A 21,714-nucleotide genomic window follows, 5' to 3' on the forward strand; every position below is an offset into this window, starting at 1 on the left:
TCAACCAATATGAGGTAAGCGTGTGATCTCTGGTCATTCATTGCTCAGGAGGCTGAAGGGCTGAAGCTAAGAGGAGGCCCCTTTTCCTGGGAACCCTCCAACCTCTCAAAGGCTCCTTGTTGGGGCCTGAGGGGTTCCCTGGATACTGGATCCACCAGCACACACAAAAGGAATCATTTACTCTTTTGCCATCGCTCCCTCAATGACAAAATGCTCTACGTTCAAGTAAGGGATGAAGCCTCCTGGATGAGGGTGTCCATCTGAACCTCCTCCCAAAGCTTGTGAAAGAACTGAGACTGCCTCCTCCAGGAAGCCCTCCCTGACTGCCCTGTCTCTCCTCCTTGACATCAGGTATCTCAGTCCATCCTCTCCTGGTTGCACGTGGGTTCTGATAAGCCCCTCGAGGGCAGGAATGTTGAGTGTACACCTTGTGGAACTATGGCATGCTGGTTAGGTAGAGGACTGGACGGGTTCTTGACAGGTTTGAAGCCTAGCCCCACCCTCACTCCCCATCTGTGTGACCTTAGCTAAATTATGGATACTTAGCCTCTCTGAACCTTGGTTCCCTCATCAGAGTAAAACACTCAAGGTAAATTCTAAATGAGTCATGGCAATTACAGCACCCAGACCAGGCTGAACACACATCTACTCTGGCAGCTCATACGGATCTCATTCAATTCTAGGGAGAAATTGAAACGCAGAGATGGTAGGTGGCAGGCCCAAAGTCCCACAGCAAGTTGCCAGCAAAGCTGAGATCAGCTACTAGGCATCTTGCCCCAGTTAGAGCTCTGCCTGGTAATAAATGACACCTCTCTGGACCTCTCCCAATGAAATCATTGCCTTAACTCTCCTGTATCCTAAGGGAGGGGCCCCCTTACACTGGGAGCTGAGGCAGTAAGGAATCCCCTCCTGATGGCAGAGGATCTAAATTGGGGGAGGGGGCTGGGAGTTTGCTAGCAGGGAGCACCAGGAGGGAAGAGGCTTCTTGCAGAAGGTTTTGTGGGGGGTGGGGGTGGGGCGGTGCCTGGCCCACAGGCAGCAGCGGCTGCCTGGAGTGCTTGCTCCCAAGAGATGCTGCATGGTCTGGGGTAGGAGAGTGGGGCCCCGCCCTTTACTTACCAGGCTGGGAGCCTGGAGGAATGGCCTCTCTCAAGGAGGCCATCCATCCAGAAGGTTTCAGGAGCACCCAAGAATTGGACAGACAAACCACCACGCAGTAGGGCTGGACACCTTGGCAGTGGTCACCAGCCGCAAGACAGGAGGCCAGGGGCCTTCAGTCTTCTGGACTTGGGCCCCAGACGAGGTGTCCCCCAGCACGACAGGCAATGCCTGACCAGACACCCAGGGTTGGGCTGCCTGCCTCGATCTGGCATGAGCTACTGGGTGGGCTTGCCCTGCCTCTGTTGGCCCCCTCTGTCATCCTCTGTGTTTCCAGGGCTTCAGAGAGGGCCAGGGAGGGCCAGGGGTGGGAGCAGGAGGAACCAGCCACGGTGCTGCCAAGGGTGTGGCCTGCTGGACCATTGTCCATTCTTTGTAGCTAATGGGGACAACGGTGCCTTGATTTCTAGGATGGGCAGGGCTTGTGTGCCTGGTAGCAGAGGACTAACAGCCACCCTGTTGCCAGTAGTCACAGGGTCTGTGAGGGGCCTTCAGGGCCAGAGGGGGTCAGGGGGACAGAGAAGGAACAACAAGTTTCCAGAGGAAAGATGCAAATAAAAACCCAGAAGGAAGATGGAGGAAGTGGGCATTTATTAAGCACCTGCCGAGTCCCGGCAGTGTGCTCAGTGCTGTGCAGGCACCACCTTGCTCCAGCCTCACTAGGGCCTTCTGTTAATATCCCAGTTTATAAGGAGAGGAACTGAGGCATAGAGAGGTTGAACGACCTCCTCAGGGTCACACAGGCAGAGCATGGAGGCAGGTGGGATACAGGTTATTTTTCCCTTTTAAAAATTCTTTTAATTTTAAGATTTTGGGTGAGAACAGGATTCCAAATCTAACTTTTTAAATTCTTGAGATTCTTTAAAAAATTTTGGTAAAATATACATAACCTACAACTTACCATTTTAACCAGTTTTTAGGATATAATGTTGAGTGGCATGAAGTACATTCTGGGGTATGATTTTAAACCTGAATGGTTCTGAAATCTGTCAGCTTTTCATAGACAAATAGAAGTTGAAGAAGGAGAGAGAATGAAAGAGAGTATGTCAGGGGAGAGACACTAGAATGGAAAAGAGAGAGACACAAAGAAAGAGAGACATAAAGAAAAAAGACAATGTATAAAATATAGAACTGATGAGAATCTACAGCATAGCTCAGGGAACTCTACTCAGTGTTCTGTGATGACCTAAATGGGAAGAAAATCCAAAAAAGAGGGGATATATTAACTATTATAGTAACTATTCACTTTGCTATACAGTAGAAACTAACATGACATTATAAAGCAGCTATACGCCAATAAAAGTTAATTAAAAGAAAAAAGGAGAAAAGGCAGACACAAAAAGGAGACAGGGATGAGAAGGGAGAGGCAGAGAGACAGAAGGAAGGAGGGAAGGGATGAATAAGGAGGAGAAAGAAAAGATCAGGGAAGAGAGGTTAAAAATGAAACCAAAGACAAGGCAGGCTCTGGGGTGAAGGAACCACCTGGAGTCTGGGGTTGGCTGGCATTGCATAAAGCTGGCCGCCCACAGGCAACCAGAGTGGAGAGCCCCCCTTGCTGGCCTGAGTCCGGGAAAGGCTTTCCACCCCCAAGGGTCCTGTACTGTAAACAGGGGCTGGGCTCGTGAGATGAGAGGAGCCTGGGGCTCTGTCTCCTGCCCAGAGTGGGGGGTTGCCCGGGGAGCCGCACACACCTCACTCTTCCTCCTCGTTTCCCATGCTTCTGTCACCCTCCTTTCCTGCAGGACTCAGGTGACATCCTAGCACCACCTCTATGGTTATTTACGTAGTATTATTAAGCTGGTTTTTTTTTTTTAATTTGTTTATTGAAGGATATTGCTTTACAGAATTTTGTTCTTTTCTGTCGAACCTCAACATGAATCAGCCATAGGTATACGTATATCCCCTCTTTTTTGAAGCTCCCTCCCATCTCCCGTCCCATCTCACCCTTCTAGATTGATACAGAGCCCCTGTTTGAGTTTGCTGAGCCTTACAGCAAATTCCTGTGGCCATCTATTTTACATATGGTAATGTAAATTTCCATGTTACTCTTTCCATACATCTCACTCTCTCCTCCCCTCTTCCCAATTCCATAAGTCTATTCTCTATGTCTGTTTCTCCACTGCTGCCCTGTAAATAAATTCTTCAGTACCATTTTTCTAGATTCCATTTATATGTATTAGAATACGACATTTATCTTTCTCTTTCTGACTCACTTCACTCTTTATAATAAGTTCTAGGTTCATCCACCTCATCAGAACTGACTCAAATGTGTTCCTTTGTATGACTGAGTAATATTCCATTGTGTATGTGTACCACAACTTCTTTATCCATTCATCTGTCGATGGACATCTAGGTTGCTTCCATGTTCTAGCTATTGTAAATAGTGCTGCAATGAACAGTGGGTTACATGTGTTTTTTTCAATTTTGGTTTCCTCAGGTACATGCCTAGGAGTGGAATTGCTGAGTCATATGGTGGTTTTATTCCTAGTCTTTTTTAAGGAATCTCCATACCGTCTTCCATAGTGACTGTATCAATTTACATTCCCACCAAAAGTGCAAGAGCGTTCCCTTTTCTCCACACCCTCTCCAGCATTTATTGTTTGTAGACTTTTTGATGATGGCCATTCTGACCAGTGGGAGGTGATATCTCATTGTGGTTTTGATTTGCATTTCTCTAATAATGAGGGATGTTGAGCATCTTTTCATGCGTTTGTTAGCCATCTGTATGTCTTCTTTGGAGAAATGTCTGTTTAGGTCTTTTCCCCACTTTTTGATTGGGTTGTTTTGAATGGGGCAATATACAATTACGCCATTGTATATTCTTGCCTCCTTTGTCGAAAATAAGGTACCCATAGGTGCATGGGTTCATTTCTGGGCTTTCTGTCTTGTTCCATTTGTCTATATTTCTGTGTTTTTTTGTTTTTTTTTTTGGCCAGCACCATACTGTCTTGATGACTGTAGTTTTGTCTATTTCCTCATTGAGTTGTACGAGCTGCTTGTATATTTTGGAAATTAATCCTTTGTCAGTTGTTTCGTTTGCTATTATTTTCTCCCATTCTGAGGGCTGTCTTTTCACCTTGCTTATAGTTTCCTTTGCTGTGCAAAAGCTTTTAGGTTTAATCAGGTCCCACTTGTTTACTTTTATTTCCGTTACTCTAGGAGGTGGGTCATAGAGGCTCTTGCTTTATGTCATTGAGCATTCTGCCTATGTTTTCCTCTAAGAGTTTTATAGTTCCTGGTCTTCCATTTAGGTCTTTAATCCATTTTGAGTTTATCTTTGTGTATGGTGTTAGGAAGTGTTCTAATTTTGTTCTTTTACATGTACCTGTCCAGTTTTCCCAGCACCATTTATTGAAGAGGCTCCTTTTGCCCCATTGTATATTCTTGCCTCCTTTGTCGAAAATAAGGTACCCATGGATGCATGGGTTCATTTCTGGGCTTTCTATCTTGTTCCATTGGTCTATATTTCTGTTTTTGTGCCAGTACCGTACTGTCTTGATGACTGTAGTTTTGCCTGTTTCCCCTTCATTTATTTGCACTTCTGTGTTTCTAGTTTGTTCCTTCTTTTGTGCAGTATTTCTCTGCCTTTTCATTATTTTTTTTTAACTCATTGTGTTTGAGGTCTCCTTCTCCCGGGCTTCAAGGTTGAATTCTTTCTTCCTTTTGGTTTCTGCCCTCCTAAGGTTGGTCCAGTGGTTTGTGTAAGCTTAGGGTGAGATTTGTGCTGAGTTTTTGTTTGTTTTTCCTCTGATGGGCAAGGCTGAGTGAGGTGGTGATCCTGTCTGCTGATGGTTGGCTTTGTGTTTTTTTGTGGTTTAGCATCCTGGCATCCTGCACAGGGTGCCCCTGCTGGTTGGGTGATGCATGGTCTTGTATTCAAGTGGTTTCCTTTGTGTGAGTTCTCTCTATTTGATACTCCCTAGGGTTAGTTCTCTGGTAGTCTAGGGTCTTGGAGGCAGTGCTCCCACTCCAAAGGCTCAGGGCTTGATCTCCTTCTTAATATTCTCTTCTCCTCCTCTTTCGCTTCCTGCTACCCTTACCCAAGAACACCTGCACCACTGCCCTTGCCAGATCTCTCTGCGCCTCACCTTTTTTTTTTCTTTTTTTTTTAAAAAAAAAAACCTAAACCAATTAATTCCTATGAATGAAGTGTTGCCTCAGTATCATGAACAGAAAGCAGTATCACTTCTCACAAACCCAGAGGACCTGGTCGAGAATTCTGGTTGGGGCTGGGGGCAGGGCTGTGAGACAGGACCAGCTCCTCTCTCTCAACAGGGAGCAGAGCAGGTGCCGGGGAGAGGGGGGAAGAGCCCTAGTGCCGGACTGGACCTGCTCTCTGATGCAAGCGGAGGCTGGAAAGAAACTGGAGAAGGGAGCGAGCACTCAGCAAGCGATGTGGTGCTGTTTCAGCTGGTCACCCAACGTCAGACACTGATCCAGGGTGAACCCGAGGGGAAACCGAGGCCCTGGGGGGACCGTGGCTGTGTGAGGGCTCACACGGAGCCAGTGTGGAGCCAGGCCCAGAGCCCTCTGGGCTCGGAGTGACCGGGGGGTGCCGGTGGGGGGGGTGGCTGGCGCGGGCTCACCGGTGGCCTCGTCCAGGCCCTCTTGGGTGGTGTGGTCACTCTGGCTGACCCACTCGCCGTTGCACTTGAAGTAGATCTGTGTGGCAGGGAAGGCACGGCAGCCCAGCTCCACGGGCTTGTTCTTCACGATGTAGGCGTCCTGTGGCTCCTGCAGGAAGTGGGGCAGCGTCTCTGCTGGCGCCGATGGGAAGGAGTCGGGGAGCTCTTCCCTGCCCGAGTCAGTGCCTGCGGAGAGTGGAGGGCTCTGTGAGGCCACAGGTGCGAGTTCCCAGGTCCCTTCCATCCCCTGGGGGCTGCGATAGAGAGAGGAGCTGGGGGGAGGCAGAGGGGTGGGTAGCCGGAGGAGACCTGCCAGGATGCCCGCTGTGACCTAGGCAAGGTCTGGCACTTCTGGGGCCTCAGTTTCCCCACTGTGCCCTGCTTTTAGGATTTTGTATTTTGGAGCCAGTCCCAGCTCTATGATGCTATGTGAGTCTACTTCTTTACAGATGGAGGAGGCAGGGGAGCCCAGGGAGGTGAGGCAATCCATCAGGGCAAGGACACCCCTCTCCGGTCCTCTCCAGGATCCCCTGCACTGGCTTTCCAGGGCCTTCCTCCAGTTTCCCATGGTGACGCCACAGCATGTGAAAAGCTGGAAATGGGCCTGAGGCTGGAGCACAAACCCAGCCAGCTTTGCCCCGAGGCCACAGCTGCCCTTTGCAGCCCTAGCCAGGCAGGCTGATGGACATGGGAAGATGAGTCAAGTCCTGCAGGGGTGAGGGGAGGGTTGAGGTGAGGTGGCAGCACCAGGCTGGGCTCCCCAGTGCTCATTCCCAGAGTGCCTCCTCTTCCCAGAAGTCCAAGGCCGGCAGCAACGTGGAGGGGCAGACCACGTTCCTTGCAGCCTCCCCCCCACCCCCTCCCCTCCTCTGGTCTGTGGCTCTGATCCACCCGCTTCAGCCAAATCCACACCCTTGGCCTATGGATGAGGACACGGGGAGGCTGGGAAGTCAGTGAGGCTGTGCCGGCAGCCATCTCCTCCCCCAAAGGGGCCAAATGGAAACCCTGGCCCTGCCCGCGTCCCTGGAAAGAACAGCACCTCGGGAGGTGAGACAAACAGGAAGGGAGAGGGGCCTGGCCACCACCAGCGTGGGGAGGGAGGAAAACCAGGCCGGGCCAGGCGACTAGTTTACAATCCACTTAGGAAAATTGACTTTCCAGTGCCAAGTGCCAAACAATCAGTTGGCTGGGGACAAGCGGTGGGGGGCTTGTCCTCCTCTGCTAACTGCTCCCGAGGAAACAGCAAATTAAGCTGCAAGGGTGCGTGTCTGCCTAGCCCCTTGCCAGCCTTCCGCACGCCTGTCCCTGTCCCAGCGCTCTGTCCCTCAAGTGCAGCTGGGGTCCCAGGAGGCCAAGGGTGGGACACACTCTAGGGAGTCCCCCTGTGGGTAGAGCTGCCAAAGGGACACCTAGTTCTTCAAGAGCAGAATGAACAACATGTGCCCGCCATGTCTAAGCCATGTCATCTCCTGGGGGACCATGAGCTCCTGCTAAGATGTGGGCTCTGAGAAAACACAAAGGTTGTTACTGGCTCTCAGCTCTGGGGCCTGGGTAGGGTGTGTGTGCACGGCCTGGGGGAGCAAAGGGGAAGCCAGCAACGAGGAGGAGGAATCCAGCTCCATCTGGCATGTTCTGTGTGACCCAAGGAGAGCCCGTATTCCTCTGTCTCATTACTCTGACCTTATTCCTCTGTCTCTGAAGTGAACGGACAAATGAACACACTTCCTCTCTCTGGGCTCTTTTGAGGATCAGGCGAGATAAATGAGCATGAGTGCCTAGGAGAAGAGGTCTAGCACCATAGGTACAAGTTGCTGCATCAAAATAGCAATGGATGCTTCCCTGGAATTAGCTGCTATGTTTTCAGTTACACAGTTAACTTACCGAATTCTTGCAACAACTTTGTAAGGTAGGACATATTTGGTCCCCAGTTTATTGATGGGGGAAGCTGAGGTTCAGAGCAGTTAAACAACCTGCCCAAGGTCACACAGCTAGTGAGAGGCAGAGCCAAGGTCTGAACCCAGGAAATCAGACTTCAGTGTTTGGGATGCTGCCTATTCCAAACAGGACTCCACACTGCCTATCCCTGGAGTAGCTTCATAACACTGTGAGTGTCCCCACACCTGAGAATCCTAATAGACCCCGACACTGGCCAGGTCTCTACAATTATGGGACTCTCTCACAGAAAGCCTGGGCTTCTCCAGTGGCTCAGCGGTAAAGAATCCACCTGCAATGCAGGAGATCTGGGTTCAATCCCTGGGTTGGGAAGATCCCCTGGAGGAAGGCATGGCAACCTGCTCCAGTATTCTTGCCTGGAGAAACCCACGGACAGAGGAGCCTTGTGGGCGACAGTCCATAAGGTTGCACAGAGTCGGACGCAACTGGGCATGCACACATGCCCACCAAAGGCCTAGCAAGGCTAGGAACTGTTTTTCTTGTCTCAAAGCTGGGGAAATTGAAGTCCATCCAAACTAATGCACGGTCACTTGGTGAGTGGGCATCTAAGCTGTGGATTCCTAAGGCCAGGCCAGGACTCCCCCACACCTGCTTCCCTCTGCCAGACACGGAGACACCTTCTCTGTAGGTAAACTGGCAGTCTAGGGTCTAGGAGTGTGGGCAGTTGATGGCGAGATGACACCGTGCCCAGGGAGCTGGACATCGTGGCCTGAGAGCTGCTCACTGTGGCCCTCCCGCCAGGCCAGGCAGTTTTAGGGAGAGCAGGGTGGAGCCAAGAGGACTCCACACCCACCTCCCGCCACAGCATCCTGCATCAGTCTTGGGACTGAGGAGTGCTGGGCTCAGGCTTCAGACCCAGACACCCCTTGGTCTCAACCAGTCCTTACTGGCCTCAGGTGCATCATCTGTGAAATGGGGGGAATGGGCCTCCCTCTGGGGATGGTGGCCACAAGGGCAGCTCATGGGTACAGTTGCAGACTTGCCCTGCCTCCTAACCATGCAGCCCCCAGCCGCCAGGTGACAGAGCCCTGGCTCTATGTGGCACTGGGGGGTGCGTTTATGACTTTGTCTTATAACCCTAATGCAGCTCATTTGTAAAGCAGGTGCAGACTCGACTGAGGAAAGTAAACATGAGAGATCCATTAGGGCAGCAGGCCTGAGTCTGGTGGCCCCGGGGCCCCCCGCCCTGCCTGCCCCACCCCTCCTCTCAACCCTGGCTCAAAGACTCTGCTCTAGTCTCGGCTGGAGGATGCCTGGGTTTTCTCGTCACTGCCTCCCCGTCATTCTGGGCAGTGCCAGTGGCTCTCGACGCAGCTGCTGCCCACTTGTCAAGCTCCCTAGCCCCCAGGTGTCCTGCAGGAGACAAAGAAGAAGAACCAAGGGCGACCTGAGGTTCCTATCCCCAGGGCCCCATCAGCAGACTAGGCACTGGCCGGCACTCAGCAGGTGCTCAGTGAACAGAAATGAAAGGGGTGTGGGGGGGTGTGCTGCCAGCCCCGGGTAGCGGTTGAATTGGGTCCCAGTCCTGACCAGTGGACATATCACCCCCTCCTTGGCCCTGGCTTGGGCCAAGGGCTTGTTGGCCCTTAGTGGCTGAGGAAGGCTCCTCAGGGGTCCTTGGGAGGGCCACCTGAGCCTGCCCTCTCCAGCTTAAGAGGGGAAAGAAGAATAAACTCTTGGAGCTCCTGGGTGCTTCCTCTACCAGAGGCTTTTAGAAGGTTTTTTCAATTAACTCACCGAGCCCCTCAACAATCCTAGACTGAACTTCCCAAACTTTTTTGGTCTTCAGTGTTTTGGTCATTTTTACCCAGTAATTTTACTCCAAAGCCAAAAGAAATTCCTAATGGTTCTGTTTATTAAGTAGTTAAATCCAACCAGCTTATGTGTCTGTGTGAGGGTGTGATCTCCTAATAACTCAGTAGCATTGGCAGGTGGATTCGTTACCACTAGTGCGACCTGGGAAGCCTATTAGAAAAAATAATGCTCATAAATTAAAAGAAAAAATAATATTAGTATTCCATTTCTAAATGGCCACACTGACTTATAATGAGGATGTGTGTGTGCCTGTTGGACATGGCACAATACCTCAAATCTTAGAATCATAGCAGACACTGCTACCTCATAATTTGTCTTGGGGTACTCCCAAATGCCAAAATTCCCAGCTTTGCAAAGGCATGGTGCCATGTAAAGGAAAGAAGTGTGATGTGATGCTAAAATTGTAAGCTATCTTGAGCTAGTAGTTGTTGCAGTATCTGGCAGCTGTCCAGTATCGCTGTGTTTCTTTGAAGATTAAAAATAGCCCACAGTACCCCTGTGAATTTGCTATACCATCCTAAGGTGCCTAAGCACACAATTTGAGAACCATATCCCTCTGGTAACAACATCTCTATCAGATAGGTACTATTATTATCCCCATACTACAGATGAGGAAACTGAGACCAAGAAAGTTTATAAGTAACCGGCACAGGGCTGAAAAACTATATAGCAGAGTTGGGAAGCACATTCAGACAGCTGGATACCTGAATCTGACTTCTACACTGGGAACTGGCATTCATGTCCAGTTTGGGGGATGTTGCAAATAGTTCGCCTAGGTGAGCATTATCTTCCTGTGTTACAGATGAAGACACGGGGCATCAAGGGACTTACCTGAGTCACCTGGTCAGTGGGAGGAAGCCACTTCTGCAGGCTCAGAGCTGTAGCCCTTGGTCACCATCTCCCTGGCTTCACTACCGCTCTCCCCACTGCCCCATCTTCACAGGGGAGAGTAAAATACCTTTAAGAGGAGGTCCCTGAGGAGGAGGCTTTGCCACTGCCAGGCCAGATCTGGATTTCCTCCTGGGGGGAAAACGACTCACATAAAGTGTAGTTTTCCAGTAGCAGAATGCATTTGAACCTATAGTTGCAAAAATGCAACCTGCCTTTACAGCTGCATCCACAAATGGCCCAGCTAATCCAAAACGAAGGTATGAAAGAGGAAGCATCCTTACACAGATGTAACCAAAGACAGTCAAACACAGGAAAAGAAAAACCACTGAAGTCAGGAGCCCTGGGTTTGCAGCCTAGCTGGGGACTGGCACTGCCATGTGGCTTTCTTCTCAGGCCTCAGGAACCCCGTCTGCAAAATCAGGAAGTTGGTTGAGTCAACTTCCTGAGTGGCACTCTGGTTCCCACATTTTGATATTTGAAGATGGCCTGCTGGGGGATCTGTTAATGGAGGACATGGCCCCATTGGGAAAAGTTTTTCTCATGAAGCAAATTCGCTTAAAGTGGGGTCAATTTTCTTGCTGTTGTTACTCTGGCTCAAAGACCCAGCACCTACCGGGGCCCTAAGGCACAATGTTGGGGGAGGCCGGGGAGGGAGGAGGAGGAACTATTTGTTGGTGGTGGGTACCATTCAAACCCTCACTTCTCATTTACCTGTTCCTGCCTGTATGGGATCTCCTGTCAGTTAGTCTCACTTGGATGCACGGATTCACAGGGATAGAGGTTACTCCAAGGGCTGTCTTGCACAACACCCACCCTGCCCCCATCAATTCTGTATCCAACCTTGACTCACATACCTCCAGGGACGGAGACCTCACCACGCCTTTCTCAGCCAGGTTCTCCTTTAGACAGATCTAACAGAAAAGGCTTCCTTACTTTCACCTGAAATTTGCTGTTGGAGGTTCCAGCCATTGCTATAATTTCGACCTCTGAGGTCACGCAAAACAGTGCACTTCCTCTTTCCCATGATGGCGTCCCAGCCTCTGCCTACGTGCCCTAGCCTTGTCTTTCTCGCAAATATTCACGAGGCACCATTCTGCATGCCCTCGTTACCAATCTGGCTTCCTTGTGGGCAAGTTCTTTTTTGCTCACAATCCGCTTAAAACGTAGGGAGAGGAGGTGACGAGGATGGGGGTCTGGTGGCGCCTGCTTCCTTTGGGCAGCTCGAAGGTTCCTTGGTAGAGCTGGATGGCTGCTTCTAGAAAGCAGGGAGCACGTCACACTGTTCTTGGGGTCCCCATGATGTTCAGGACAGGGTACCTATGCCCTGGGAGGGGAGTGGAGCTTGCAGGACACAGGGAGTCTAAGCTTGGTCTCTGCCTACCAGCAGGATCCATGCCAGACTGCATGCTCCTGCCCAGGGCTGGGCTTGGGCAGTGCCCAGTGTGGAGACACACCTGGCAAGTGGGAGGTCTGATGGGGTGGAAGTCAAGGCGCTGGGCTTATTTAAGAGGTACCAGAATCTAAGCCATTAGAATAAACAGAGTCCGGGGGCCTTAAAGATGAAGGAAGGTACTTTAGGACAAAGGTAAATTAAAGACCCTGATGCCGGAAAAGATCGAGGGCAGGAGGAGAAGAAGGTAACAGGATGAGATGGTTGGATGGCATCACCAACTCAATGGACATGAGTTTGCGCAAACTCCAGGAGATAGTGAAGGACAGGGAGGCCTGGCATGCTGGAGTCCATGGGGTTGCAAAGCGTCGGACGTGGCGTCGGACGTGACTTAGTGACTGAACAATAACAAAGAAACCATATTTACCAGAGCTACACCTGGGAGGAGGGGGAAGGGACTAAAACCAGTGCTCAGACATCCCTGGAGAGGAGACTGCCACCAGTTGCTAGGGGAGACCAGAGGGGTTGCGCTTCCCTTACAGTGACCCTGAGCACGGGGTCCAGCTTGGATGGGCACACAGTGGAATGGGTTGGCCTGACAGCCAGCAGACCAGTTCAAACACTCCCTCTGCCACTGAGACCTTGGGAAGGCCTGTTTCTCCATCGATGAGAAAGGGGCCAACAAGTGCTGCCCTGTCAGTTCTGAGGTGTGGTGGGGAAGGTCAGCTGAGCATACAGATGCAAATGTGCCGTATTAACTGGGAAGAGCTCATGCCAGCCACATGGAGAAGTGCCAGGCAGGAAGGATTCTCCAGCTAAGTCCTGTACGGGGAGTCCTGAAACCTGTTCTACCAGCTCAGAGAGGGGAAGTGACCAATGCCACATCACGCAGCAAATTAACAGCCAAGCTGGACCAGAGCCCCATTTCTGATTCAGGGCTGAGGGAGACAGCACAGCATGGCATGGCTATGGGTAAAAGTTCGGGTTCTGTATGTCCCATGCCTGGGATGGAAACTCACTATGTCCGTCTTAGCCAGGTCCATCCCTGCCCAATAGGACTGAGACCTCAGAGGCGGCAGTGATTTAGTATAGGGGGCCTTGATGCCTCCGTCCCCTGGTTTCTGTGCCCATATGGGTGACAAGGTCTGGCCTGGGTCCCTCAGGCTCAACTGCAGGGGACAGGCACCTGTAGCTGAGCAGCGCTGGCTGGTGTGGGATGGTGCCCACAATGAGGGCCAGGACTGGGAAGGAGAATCGGGGGCAGGCGGGAGGTGAAGGAGAAAGAAACACTCCATGCTGGGCACATTTATCATCAGCAGTCACAGTCTTTCTCCAGCCCCTGGACACCGGCTAATTCTCGCCAGACTTGACCTCCCACTGCATGGAAAATCTCTTCCGTTCAGTGCGAGGTAGATGCGCTCAGTGGGGTGTGGGGAGAGTTGTGGGGGGAGAGGAGCCCGCTTAGTATTATGTTTTAAAACACACAGACCCCATATGCAAGGACCCCTCCCTGGACACAAAGCCCTTCTTCCCTCTGGCCCTGGTCTCTGGCGGCTGTGGGGTTCAGGCCGGGGCTCCCCTCAGAGGTGGCTACAATGGCTGTTACTGATGACGGATGGGGGCTGGTGGGCTTGGGGGGCGCCAAGTTCTTCCTAACAAAGGAGGCCACTTGCGCAGTCCTTTTCCCATACCCTCTGCAGACCTGCCTGTGCCCATGACATCATTTCCTCTGCTGGCTACAGGAAATAGCCTCACTAAGACGGCCAGTTGGGGCAGGAGCCTGCATCCTAAAGGGGTGTCTGGCTGATCCTGAGAAATCTTTCCCCTGGAAGGACTTGGGGCAAGTAAAGGATCTCATGGGAGGCTGGGGACAAGCCCCAGGGCAGGCACAGACTCCTGGCATGAAGCCAAGGGCCACACAGCTTCCAAAACAGAGAGAGGACACTTCAGCTCCCGGGCTGCTGGTCTGCCCTAGACTCTCAGTGGTGCCTGGGAAGCTGTCCTCACACCCATGGGCTCAGAACCCCTCCCCTCTCCCAGACCCTTCCTCTGGCTTCTGGGCTCCCCTGGCCTGAGCCTTGGTCCCTCTGGGGCTAATTTTCAGTTCCCCTTCCAAGTCCCAGACTTCCCTGGTGGCTCAGATGGTAAAGCGTCTGTCTACAATGCGAGAAACCTGGGTTCGATCCCAGGGTCGGGAAGATTCCCTGGAGAAGGAAGTGGCAACCCACTCCAGTACTCTTGCCTTGAAAATCCCATGGACGGAGGAGCTTGGTGCAGGCTACTGTCCATGGGGTCACAAAGAGTCGGGCACGACTGCGCGACTTCACTTTCACTTCCAAGTCCCAGTCACTGTGCCTAGAGGTCTGGGCCCTGAGCAGGGGGCATTCTGCTTCCACTTCCTCTCTTAGACAAGGAACGCAAAACTCTCTCATCCATCACCCTCCAGATAATAACCACTTATCCAGTACACAATGGGATAATAAACACCATCAATATAATAATCCTGTGAAGCAGGCATTCCATTTCACAGAAGAAACTGAGGCTCATCACTTCTCATCAGTGAGAAGTGAAAAGGCAAGCTCAGGCTCTCAGCTACCAAGAAACAAAAGTTCTTCCCATTAAATCACAGGCGTCCTCTGGCTGACAATACCCCCTGAGGGATCCTTGGGCAGCAGCTGAGTCCACGAGCTTGCTGGAAGGGAAGAGGGCCTCAACTTCCTAACTCCAGCACTTGGCCCCCTTTCCTATCTGGGCCTGACAAGATTTGGACTTGTATGAGGTGCCCCAACCAGACATTTAGCCTAGCCTGGGAAGGGCCCGCTGATAGCCTGGTGCCAGCCCCCAGGATGTCACACTCAGACACACATGCTCACACCAGGAGAACCACCCATGCCTCGCCCAGGGTCACAAGCCTCAACCATCTCCCCTGGACACCCAGAGAGCCCCAGCCAGGCTGGGACTGTGGCTCCTTTCTCAGGGCTGCTGACATCTACTTTAAGTCAATGACAGTGACTTTGGCCTGTGAGGAACCTCCTATTTTATTTGCTCATCTCTCCCCCATCCAGAGTTAGATGCTCTGAGTTTGAGTTGCAATACCAGGTTATGCCATCAAACACCCAATAGCTTGGGTCCCACATAGGGAGTCCCCTCCTTCTCTGGGATGGATATGTACACACTGCTATATTTTAAATGGGCAGTCAACAAGGACCATAGCACAGGGCGTTCTGCTCAATGTTACACGGCAGGCTGGATAGGAAGGGGGTTTAGGGGAGAATGCATACATGTATATGTACAGCTAAGTCCCTCCACTATTCACTTGAAACAACCACAACATTGTTAATCAGCTATATCCCAACACAAAATAAAGTTTGCTTTTTTTAAAAAAAGAAAAAGATTTGCTTCAAACTGCATGACCAACCTCCTACAGTCTCCAAGCCCACATCTTCCAGCCCAGACCCTGCCTCACTGTGTTCCCCCTTTTCCCCTCTTGCTCCCTCAAATACACTCTCCTCACAACAGCTGGGGCAATCTTACAAAATGCAAACAGATCACTCCCCTGCTCACACCCTCCAATGGCTTCCATTTGCACCTGGAATGAAGTCTGAACCCCTACCAAACCCCCAGACTTCAAAGGTTCCAGGCCACCCAAGGGTGCTTCCTGCCATTGAACAGGCCTGATTTACTGTCATGGCAGGACCTTCGCTGCTCTCTCCTTCTGCAAAGCACCCCTCCGCTCCTGTCTCCCGATATTCCTGGGGCTGACTCCTGTCACTGACATCTCAGTTCAGGCCACCTCCCCAGTGAGGCCTTCTTTGATCACCCAACGCAAATTCATTCTCCACCCTCCCTGATGCTATCTCCACACTGTCCTGTTTGTTTTTCTTGACAGTACTCATCTCTCTCTGGAATTACCTTCTCTGTGTATTTGATTGTTTGATGTCTGTCTGGACAGGTCTACTCTCTGAAAGGCAAGCTTCTTGAGAGCCTGGAAATCCTGTTTGCTTGTTTAGCGGGGTTCGCTGAGGATACAAGATTTTCTCCAGCTACGCTGCCCAGCCTCTCCGGAGATACCTACAGTGGCAGGTGGGGGTGGGAGGGAGCAGCCAGAGGTGGTGGACACAGGCTGGGCTAACCTGGGCCATGGGAGCCAGTACCTCTGGAAACTCCATCCTGTAGGATGCCACCAACTGATAGAACCTCAGAGACCATCTAATTACTGTTCTCTAGGATGGTGACTGCAGCCATGAAATTAAAAGACGCTTACTCCTTGGAAGAAAAGTTATGACCAACCTAGATAGCATATTCAAAAGCAGAGACATTACTTTGCCAACAAAGGTCCATCTAGTCAAGGCTATGGTTTTTCCACTGGTCATGTATGGATGTGAGAGTTGGACCATGAAGAAAGCTGAGTGCCGAAGAATTGATGCTTTTGAACTGTGGTGTTGGAGAAGACATTTGAGAGTCCCTTGGACTGCAAGGAGATCCAACCAGTCCATTCTGAAGGAGATCAGCCCTGGGATTTCTTTGGAGGGAATGATGCTGAAGCTGAAATCCAGTACTTTGGCCACCTCATGCAAAGAGTTGACTCATTGGAAAAGACTCTGATGCTGGGAGGGATTGGGGGCAGGAGGAAAAGGGGACGACAGAGGATGAGATGGCTGGATCGCATCACTGACTCGATGGACGTGAGTCTGAGTGAACTCCGGGAGTTGGTGATGGACAGGGAGGCCTGGTGTGCTGCGATTCATGGGGTCGCAAAGAGTCAGACACGACTGAGCGACTGGACTGAACTGAGCACGGAAACCAGAGAGGCATGTGCTAGTCTTCGATCACACAGCATCTGAGCAGCAGAACTAGTCAAAGAAACTGGGCTCTAGATTCCTGAGGGAGTAGGACTCTATTTTAAAAATGCTCTTTTTTTTTTCTTGATGAAAGTACTTTTCTTGGTCTTTTCTGACAATTTAGGAAAAAATGATGATGACGATAAAAATCACCCATTCCCAGCTCCAGCTGAGCACAGTTAACACTGGACATTGGTCTTAACATGTTTTCTTAGATGTGCACATGTTTTGTGACCTGCAGGGTCTCACCACACACAGTCTGTATCCTACACTTTCTTTCAAGGCTGTTAACTGAAGACTTTTAAAACCTTTTAAACAAGCAAAGTGCACGAGGCATCCCTCTCTCCCTCTCCCAGTCACATACATCACACGGGGTGCTTGCCAGCTAGGCTGACTGCCCCTGCGCGGCATTCCAGGTAGCTGGAGGAGCCGCGGGACGCAGAGCTGATGCAGGCAGCCGCTGGACAGTCGACATCAGGATCTCTTTGCATGCTTGGGCACTGGGAAGAAAGACGCCAGTATCCTGTACCCATGTCCCAGAAAAGTCAAAATGCCCAGGCATGTAGCTTCTGGCCCTGGGGCTGCCTGATGGGTTATGTCCATGTTGCCCTTCCAGGCAAAGTGTCCCCATGCCACCCTGGAAAGCTCAGAGTCGGGACTGTTCTTGGAGTGCCCCAAGGCACAAAGTTCCCCTGCCTTCCCAGCATCTTGCTCTAGGCTGCCAAAACATTGCAAAGTGGAAAAACTGTGGAACTGTCGCCCGCTGCCGTCAGCACCGTCACCACGCCTGGCCAGACCCCACTCCAGGGCTGGCTGTGGGCACCCAGGCGGTACTAGGAGGTGGCTCAGACCCCTGGGCTGTGGGGCCCTTAGAACTTCCAAGGGCTTGGAAGTCCAAGCCCTTCACTTCCAGAGGGGGGCCTGAGGCCAGAGGGGAGCTATGGCTTGTCCCAGTGCAAAAGGCCCGACGGTGGCTGTAGCACGACTGGTACCTTGGCATCACACTGGCATAAAGAGAATTGCAACCAGGAGAGACAAAGAGGGTTGCCTGGATTCTGGCCTTTGTCAGTCTGTGAGATGGGGTGTTGGACAAGCCGGGCGAGGTGGAGAGAGAGGTAGAGATGGAGTCACAGTGAGAGGGACAGAGAGAGAGAAGTTTGAGAGCACCCAGCAGCTGGGGGTGGGGGTGGGAGAGGCTCTGTGGGGGCTTCTTGTACTTTTCTGAACCTGGAATCCGCTTGGACTCCTACTTGGGCCCCAGGGGCAAGGGAGGAAGGTGGCTACCCATCTCCAGCCTTCCACCACACTCTGCTCTGCCTCTTCCACAAGGCTGGCACTGAGCTAAGGCTCCACGGGCCCCAGGGGAGGCACCCCTTACGGACTAGGCTCCTGGAAATTCCCTGTGGACCAGACATGGGGAGCTTCTGGTCTCAGGTCACACAGAGGGTTGAAAGCAAAGCTAGGACTGGAATGTGGGTACCCGGGCACTCAGCCAAAAGCTATTGCCCTGGCCTCCCTCTGGTTCCGACACTCTAGCCCTGGGCTGGGGTGAGCAGCTGAGCTGTCAGGGGTGGAGACGTGGGAAGATGTGTGCCACTGGCCCAGAGGAAGGCCTAGATGGCCGTGCAGGTGCACTTTGAGGCGGGCGAGGCAACAGGTACTCACCTCCATTCTTTCATTCATGCACCAAATATTTCCTGAGTGCTTCCCCTCCATCATGCCTATCACAGGGTGTGGAGAGCAATGACCAAGCTTTACCTCCGCCAACAGGGAGCTCACAATAAAGGGTCAAGGTTAAGGACCCAGACACCCTGACTCAGGCTTCTGCTCAGTCCACTTCCAGCCTAGCCGCCCAGTCATGTGATGGCCCTTCTGCCTGCTGACCCACCATCAGTGCAGAAGTAAATCTACAGCTTTGTCTGTAGCTCTCTCCTTCTATAAAGGAGTCAGTCCCCCTCCTCCAGGAAGTAGGCTTTGACTTCTGCCTTGGTGACTATAGGGATTTCTCATCCTCCAGGCTCCTAAAATCCTTTCTATTTCTTGGGCTGAAGCACACAGGTGCTTCCACTGGCTCATGAGGTGATATTGGGTAAACCACTTCCCTCTAGACCATAATCTCTCCTTCTGGGAAATGGGGCCACTTTGACTTGCTTTACCCTTCAGGGTTGTTGGGAACATCAAGGTCAGAAGTGTGACTCTGTTTTACTAGCTGGGCTGCCTTGTTTGCTAATTTTTCTGATTTCTCTGTGTAGTGAAAAACAATAGCCTTCTCAGGGCTGGCAGGGGCACTGGCTGACATCTTGAACAACAGCTCCAGGGTCTTCCTTTACCTTCCAGGCGCTGGCCAGGTGTCCTACTCCCCACCCCCTACCTTGCTTGCCCTCCCAGCTGCTGCCCAGCCCACTCAGTGATGACACGGAGCTGCAAAAGGCTGATGCAAGCTGGAAGGAGGGAATGAAACAGACTTGAGTGGGGCGGATAGGGCTCCACCCCCAGCCCCATGGGATGCTGGGCCCGGCCCCTGCCTGCTTGTTTGCACCTGCTGATGTAATTGCTGGGCCTCCTTGGCTCAGGGCTCGGCCTGCTCACCTCAGCTTTCGGAGCCAGAGGAAGGGTGTAAGGTCACAGCCGCGTGCACCACGAAAGGGCCCTTCTCTAGGGAGGGGTGGCTGTGCCCCAGAGAGGGGAGGGTGAGGAAAGAGCTAGAAGAACAGCATGAAAAAGAGCATGGTCCAGAGGTAAACAGGATCTGGGTCAACCCAACTTTGTTACTGTGTCACTTCAAGGGAGGGAGGGGTCTCATGTCTCTGAGTCTGGACAGGCACTCAATTTGTCACTTTTTTCCAGGGATGTCTCAAGGGGGATGAAGAAGTCTGAGAAGGGAAAAGAGAAAGGATGGAAGCATGGCTCTGTTGAATGAAAACACTAGAACAGTCCAGGACTGGCCACCAGCTCATTTCCTGGGGCCTCAAGCTTGTTGATCTGTAAAATGGGCACAACATCTCTGTGGGCCACCTCACAGAGACAGCTGGGGCCAAAGGCATGAAAGTGTGAGATGACACAAAAGTCTGTGGATAGCTCGGTGGTGGTAGGGGGCTGGGGATAGTTGAGGGAGGTTCTTGCCAGGAGCCTGGGGTGCCCAGAGGCTGGGTAAGGGAGGAAAGAGCCACACATAGTTCGCAAGTCTTTTTGGTTGACACTGAGGCAAAAAGACAGGGACCAGCCAGCTGGGGAGGAGACATCCATCTCAGCCGTGCCTACCTCCTCAGTCTGGGAGAGGATTACCTTTCCTAACTGGGCCCTCAGTTCTGCCTGATTGCGCTGGACAGGGGAGCTGCACTCCAGCTGGAATTCACGCACTTCCCTGGCCACAGAGACCCACCTTCTCTTTGACCAGAGACAGCTACTGTTTTCAGACTAACCCACTCCCAGGCACTGCACAAATCACTTGGTGTGCGTACATCACCTACCTGAATCCTTCCAAGAACCATCAAGGCAGGTACTCTAAATCTGATCCCCAGATTGCGGGTAAGGAGACTCCAAGAGAGAGAGGTTAAGTAACTTGCCCAAGGTCACAGAACGGGATTGTCAGCACTTCAACCTGGATCTCCCTGACCCTAAGACCATACTTGTTAACCTCTGTGCCAGTGGTTCTGAAACTGCAGCATGTCCCAGGATTAGCTGGAGGCTTGGTAAAAACCTCTGCCTCCACCCGGAGGTTTGCACTCAGCAGGTCTTGAGGATGTATCCCGTCTAACAAGTTCCTAGGTGCCGCCGCTGGTCCGCTTCTCATTGCTCCCGAGCCTCCCGACAAAGACATACAACACCAGCACACATAATGCTGCTTAATGCGGGTCAGCTCCTTCCCCGGAGCACGTCTGCAATTCAGCTGGAGACCTTTCAAGAGGAACAGTGGAATTACATGGCAGCCTGGTGCCAGCTGCTTTTGCTTGAATCAGGCCCCAGCGTGTGGTAATCAAGACGACGATAGCCATCACCTGCTCTTCTGTTCTTGCAAATTATTTAGCCTCTCTGGGCCTCAGTTTCTTTATCTGCAAAATGGGAGTAATAATACTTCTAGGAAATACACTATCCATGCAAGTTGCTTAGTGCCTGGCACATCCAAAGGGTTTATTGAGTACAGGCTGTATTATAGTTTTTCTTTTTAATTACCATTGTTACTATCTACTTCATCTATGTTATATTTCCAACAACCCTATCCACCTCCACTGTTTACACACAGTCGCTCGGGGGATAAGTAACTGGCCCAACTCACATAGTCGCTAAGTGGCAGAGGGAAGATTCTAAGCCAGGTTTGGGACTTGAGTGGTAGAAACTGTCTACCACGAGCAAAGACAGAAGCCTACTCTGGCTGCTTTCCTTCCAGAAAGTATGAAGAGTTATTTTCTTATGTTTCCTGTGCTTTCTTCTATACCCCTGAGCTTAGCTCAGGGTTCCATCAGGTCACCAGCAGGGGAGCAGAGGCTGTCAGCCACCCACACTTGGTGACCTTGGATGGCCAGACTCCTGCCCCCTATGTCTGTCCATCTACCCCCTGCCTGCTCCTCCTTACTGGGCACCCTCGAGGTGTGAGGGCTGGCCGGGTCTTGGCTAGTCCAGATCCTGGGAGAGGAGACACTTACTTGCTTATCTGGAGACTCCCTGCCCCCACACCCCCTGGGATCCCCAGTTCAAAACAATGGAGGCTTCAGGGTTCCCTTGATGTAAAGGTTCAGTAGGTGGCTAATTTTAGCTGAAAAATACTCGGCATTTTCCCAGCTGCCGTCACTGCCGCACTCTGTGCTGGACAAATGGCCTAGGTTTTCCTCCCCAATTGTTCTCGGCTGGGGGGCTAGGGGCTGACTCCAGCTCAGGACAATGCCCTTTGTGTCTGCTTCCGGGTGGCTCTTAATAACTCGTGGGGACAGCCTGGAGCTCTCAAGCCCCCACCCCCACCCAGGCTGCAGGGCCCCTGGCTTCACCATCAGGGCATCCCAAAACATAGCACTGAAATAGGACCACCTCCTCAGGGGTGGAGGCA

At 51.8% G+C, this 21,714-nt stretch overlaps 1 protein-coding gene across 2 annotated transcripts in view; it reads right to left on the reverse strand.

Moving 5' to 3' along the window:
• The window catches only part of UNC5B (unc-5 netrin receptor B), an 87,118-nt gene that overhangs the window by 14,514 nt on the left and 50,890 nt on the right, over window positions 1-21,714 (reverse strand). For both annotated transcript variants that reach the window (XM_040242536.1, XM_040242537.1), the window contains exon 2: window positions 5,745-5,969. In XM_040242536.1, the coding sequence (XP_040098470.1) occupies window positions 5,745-5,969 (225 nt within the window). The remainder of the gene's footprint in view (window positions 1-5,744; window positions 5,970-21,714) is intronic.

This window comes from Oryx dammah, unplaced genomic scaffold (genome assembly GCF_014754425.2).
Source record: "Oryx dammah isolate SB20612 unplaced genomic scaffold, SCBI_Odam_1.1 HiC_scaffold_6, whole genome shotgun sequence".
NCBI lineage: Eukaryota > Metazoa > Chordata > Mammalia > Artiodactyla > Bovidae > Oryx > Oryx dammah.